This window comes from Gekko japonicus, unplaced genomic scaffold (genome assembly GCF_001447785.1).
Source record: "Gekko japonicus isolate JY-2015 unplaced genomic scaffold, Gekko_japonicus_V1.1 scaffold38, whole genome shotgun sequence".
Lineage (NCBI taxonomy): Eukaryota > Metazoa > Chordata > Lepidosauria > Squamata > Gekkonidae > Gekko > Gekko japonicus.
Genome location: NW_015170276.1, coordinates 686,864 through 692,446, shown reverse-complemented (window position 1 = coordinate 692,446; position 5,583 = coordinate 686,864). Strand labels below are relative to the sequence as shown.

At 45.4% G+C, this 5,583-nt stretch overlaps 1 protein-coding gene across 1 annotated transcript in view; it reads left to right on the top strand.

The window, feature by feature from the left end:
- KCNE4 (potassium channel, voltage gated subfamily E regulatory beta subunit 4) overlaps nucleotides 1–5,382 on the top strand; it is an 11,248-nt gene extending 5,866 nt beyond the window's left edge. Inside the window, exon 2 of the mRNA XM_015417625.1 lies at nucleotides 4,856–5,382. Within this exon, the coding sequence (XP_015273111.1) occupies nucleotides 4,856–5,382 (527 nt within the window). The remainder of the gene's footprint in view (nucleotides 1–4,855) is intronic.
- Nucleotides 5,383–5,583: the final 201 nt, after the last annotated feature.

Genomic DNA, 5,583 nt, shown 5'->3' with positions numbered 1-5,583 from the left:
CTTTCCCTCCTTTCCTTCTCTCACTTGGGCCCTGTCCATCAGGCAGTGTGTGAGAAAGAAGTACTTTTCTTCCTTTCTTACAATACAAGAACTCGTGGGCACTCAATGAAATTGCTGAGCAGTCGGGTTAGAACAGATAAAAAGAAGTACTTCTTCACCCAAAGAGTGATTAACACATGGAATTCACTGCCACAGGAGGTGGTGGTGGCTACAAGCATGGACAGATTCAAGAAGGAATTTTTATCCAATTTGTGTTTATCCATTATGTTTATCTATGGAGCAGAAGTCCATCAGTGGCTGTTAGCCACAAGGTATAGATAGGAACTCTCAGGCTGGGGCAAGTGATGCTCTGTATTCTTGGTGCTGGGGGGGCAGCAGTGGGAGGGCTTCTAGTGTCCTGGCCCCACTGGTGGATCTCCTAATGGCACCTGGTATTTTTGGCCACCGTGTGACAGAGTGTTGGACTAGATGGGCCATTGGCCTGATCCAACATTGGCTTCTCTTATGTTCTTATGTTCTTCCCTTCTCTCTCTCTCTTTCTTTCCCTTCTTCTTTCCTTCCCTCTTTCCTTCTCTCTCTTTATCTCCTCTTTCCTTCCTTCTTTCCTTCTCTTTCCTTCCCTCTTTCCTCCTTCTGCGGCCCAACTCTAGTGAGAAAGGGTTTAAATTTTAAACCCCTTCTCTCTTCGCCCCCCCCCCCCAAGCAGGCCGGCTGGGGAAGGGAAGGCAGGGCTTTTGAAGATTTCTCTTCCTCCCCTTTTGCTCCCCCTTCTGATATCACTTCCGGTGATGTCATGGGGTGTGGCATATGCTAATGAGCTCTTATGCTAATAGCCTAGTAGCTCATTGGCATACCTTATGCTAATGAGCTCATGCAGCTCTTTTTCTATGAAAAGACCCCTGTATACATCCACCCATCCATCCATCTTATCTGTCATCCTGGAGATAGCCAGTTTGGTGTAGTGGTTAGGAGCATGGACTCTAATCTGGGAAAGCTGGGTTTGATTCCCCACTCCTCCACATGCAGCTGCTGGTATGACCTTGGGTCAGTTACAAGTCCTTTCAGAGGGGAGGGGAGGGGATGGGAAGGGAAGGGAGATTGTAAACTGTTCCAATCTCTTCTTCTATCATCATCATCTATCACATTTCTATTCATCCTTCCTTGAAAGAGTTCTGTGGATACTGATGAATAAGTATTTCTTTACATGTTTTGTTTATTTCTTTTAAAAGGGCCAGTTTGGTGTAGTGGTTAAGTGTGGTGGGCTCCAATCTGGAGAACTGGGATTGATTCCCCACTTCTCCACATGCAGCCATCTGGGTGACTTTGGGCCAGTCACAGTTCTCTTGGCTGGAGACCAGATAAGTTGATTTTCAGCACACTTGCACATGACAAATTAATTTTATGAACTGTTCAACATGTATTCAGAATCATATACCAACAAAAGGAGCAGCAATGAAATGACACCTGAACACAATGGATTGCTGCAAAGTGCATACAATTAAGAATAATAGACAATAATTAAACAATAGTACTGATGAGCTTCATGATGTTTTAATCTTTGTTTTTCAACAATAGGGTGCCACCAAACAGAAGATGATGACGTCAAGATGAACGGACGAACCTCCCAAGTTACCATTGGTTTCGAAGTTTCTTTATCAAACAGGTCTCAGTTCAGCGTTCTTGTGCAATAAAGTCAACCACAAGGGTGTTCTTAAATTCAGATAACTTCTTCCACAGCTCTTTGCTAACAGTTACACCTTTCAATCGGACAAAGGTGTAACTGTTAGCAAAGAGCTGTGGAAGAAATCTGAATTTAAGAACACCCTTGTGGTTGACTTTATTGCACAAGAACGCTGAACTGAGACCTGTTTGATAAAGAAACTTCGAAACCAACGGTAACTCGGGAGGTTCGTCCGTTCATCTTGATGTCATCATCTTCTGTTTGGTGGCGCCAACATGTATTCAGATCATATGAACTGAGCTGGTTTTGCCCACCCTCTGATGATTAAGCTGAGGCTGATCTTGAGTAGGGATGTTGTGAATTTTGCTGCCAATATGTTGGACAGTCAGACTTACTGCGTTAGAACGTCTTAAGCAGACATGAGCCTATCGCTCAGTATATTTGATTGACACTGAACAGCTACAAATGCCTGCTGATCAGGGTGTCACAGGATTTTTGAAACATGGTGCATGCACAAAGATGCTGCTAAAGGTTTTCTCAAGCCAACTTTGGTATAACGTTTCCTAAAAGATCGCACCCAAAGTGGTTTTGTGGAAAGTGTGGAGGGGAAGGTAAGGATTCCTGGTATCAGATTTTCCCTCCACTCTGCCAGACAAGTAGGCTTTTAAAATTATCTATAGTTGCTATATTGCTATAGTGTTAAAACACAAGCATATAGCGTTAAAACACAGTGATACACATTACTACTACTACTACTACTACTACTACTACTACTACTACTACTAGCAAAGAGCCTGCCATAGGCAGTGGGGGTGGGGATGCACAAAGCAGGAATCACACCATATGGAGGCTCTGTTCCATTGTGAACACCTTTCATTCACAGTGGCAATAAGATCAAACCACCCAGGGATCACCCCTGAGCAGAATTTGCTTGAAGTCTGGAGGCCCCTTGTGAATCTTGGCAGTCTTTTAGCCCCAGGAAAAAAACCAGCACTTGCACATAGCCATGAAAGGGACTTTCTGCTGATTGCTTTTTCACTTCACTATATTGCTGGGCAAAGCCATTAGCGAGGCTTATATACACAAAACAGCTTTCAGTGCAAGTAACATAACTCAATGTTGGATTGCGAGTGTTTGTGCAGCATGCCGGCCCAAACTCTCTGGCACGGGTCTTTGTTACGGAAAACGTGACTCAGTATTCTCACCCCTTTCATTTTACGGAGGTGTCAGGAGTTCAGCAGCTGAACCACAGGCCTTGGAGTTCATTCGTTGACTCCAGCATGAAACTGTTGTAAACGCAAAGTCACATGATGAAACATTTCTTCAGAGCCTATTAATTCTGGCCTCGGCTGGGAAAAGTTCTCAGAGCACAGGAATCCGAGACAGGAACAGTCTTCTTTGGAGCTTTGGGAAGAAAGAAATTATTTGCAGGCTCACGTAAGTGGCTCGAATAATGTTTTTTCTTTGCTTCACTGCACTTTTCTATTGCTGTTTCCCCTAGTGCAATGCTGACCGACTCAACGCTTTGTCAATAAGCCTACCTGATAAGTCTCCCCCCACTTTTGCCTTCCCCATTTATGTATTTCTTGTATTTGAGAATTGCTTGGGGGGGGGGGAGGTCATATGTTCATTCATGATTTCTGCACTGTTTCTGTCATATTGTTCAATGTGTGTCTTAATACAAAAAAAGCAAGTATTGCTTGTGGGAAAGCCAGTTGATGAAATGATATATACATTCAGTTGGACAGTATGTTTACAGGAAAGAAACAAGATGGGATGATACAGAGTTATGTGATAAGAACAATAGCAGCTGGGGTTCAAATAACTTCCTATAAGATTATCTCAGTAATTTTTCAAGGAAAACAGTACAGTAAAGGTAAAGGTAAAGGTTCCCTTGCTCGAAAGCCAGTCGAGTCCGACTCTAGGGTTGCGGTGCTCATCTCCGTTTCAAAGCCGAAGAGCCAGCGCTGTCCGAAGACGTTTCTGTGGTCATGTGGCCGGCATGACTAAACACCAAGGCGCACAGAACGCTGTTACCCTCCCACTGAAGTGGTACCTATTTATCTACTTGCAATTTCTTGCTTTTGAACTGCTAGGTTGGCAGGAGCTGGAACTAGAGACGGGAGCTCACTCCGTCATGTGGCAACTCGGGTCTCGAACTGCTGAACTACTGACCTTCCATGGCCTGCAGCTCAGAGTCTTAACCACTTGAGCCACCGCAGCTCCTTAAACAGTACAGTAGGACAGCATTATTATTCCATTTTTGCCATGGGAGATCAAGGATGAGAGAATGGCCTGCCTAAGGCTACCTACTGAGCATATGGCTGAAATACAATTTGAACCCAGGATTTCTCAGACGACACTGTACACTACTCCAGCCTTCATACAGCTGTGTATCTGTGGCATAACTGTCACTGAGAGTGATCTGCTGAACCTGTCCCCCTTGATATATTCCTGCTTTGTTAAGCCATATATCCACTGGCAATTCAAGACATGTTGCTGCCTGAGGCAGAACACAAAATGGCACCCTGCCTATCTGTCCTGCCTACCACCCCTCCTCCAAGTGTTCCTGTACCCCTTGCATGCACACAGTCTCGCCTCCACCCTTCCCCGCCACCTAGACCAGGTAATCCTCCCTTCTCCTCTTTCTCCCCAGATCTCTTAAAAATCACAGCAAGCCACACATGCTCTAAAGACCTCCCCAAACTCTTTCCAGACTCCTTCTGCTTGTAAGAGTTCTGTCATCATCTTGATTGCCTGGATAACCACAGTAATTGGCAGGATCGCCAGAGCTAGTAAAAGAATAGCCAAACGTTCAAAAGAGGAGGGAATGCCGTGGGAGACGAGGAATTCCTCTTGGAAACTTGCGGCCTGCTATGTTAGAGGGCTGGGAAAGAGAGGGCAAGGAGGATTAGCTGGTCTAGCCCCCAAGCCCAGGCAGCAAATGCAGAAGTGACGGGCGGGCAGGACATGAGGCTGGTTGGTGGCACTCCTAATTTCCACCTGAGATGACTTCCTCAGTTAACCTGTAGAGTTGACCCTGTGTATACCAGCCGAAATATTAATGCACCTCAACTGAAGACTAAATGTTTTCATTCACATCTCACTAAGATAGCATTTGTTTCCAGAGAACTGGTTTTTGGTTTTCATTCCTAAATCCATTTGCTGTTCCAGGTTCCTCCTTTCTCCAGAGAACTTTGATGTTCACGATGGATCATCCCAATATGACCCACTCTGTCCTTGCTGTGGCCAGTCATAGCCCTGAAATGTCCACTACTGAGAAAAGTGGCGGGAATGGAAATGAATACTTCTATATCCTGATTGTTATGTCCTTCTATGGAGTCTTTCTCATGGGAATAATGCTGGGCTACATGAAATCCAAGAGGAAAGAAAAGAAATCCAACTTGCTGCTGCTTTACAAAGACGAAGAGAGGGAGTGGGGCCAAGCGATCAGGCCCCTGCCGACCATCTTGGACCTGAAGTCGGTGCAGATCCCAATGATGCTGAACATGCTGCAGGAGAGCATGGCCTGCTCCCTCTGTTCCATGGAAGGGAGCAGCGTGAGCGAGTCTTCATTGCCAGATGTTCACCTCACAATCCAAGAGGAAGCAGCTGATGCCGACCTGGGGGAAACGGCTGAAGCACCCTTCCTGAATGGCAGCAGCGAAGGGTCTTCAGAAAGCATCCACCAAAGTTCCTAGCATTTGCAGGTATTCGGGAGGCAGCATTTTCTGAAGCAGCAGATTACCAGTTTCACCTCCTCCTTTAATAATTTATCCACCTGAGATGAAGGGGTGGCCTGTGCAATGCTGGAAGCAGGAAGGAAAGGATGGATGCTACTGAGCGAGTCATTGTAATCTATAAGGGATTGCCCTTTCAAATTAAGGAAAGGGTGAATATTT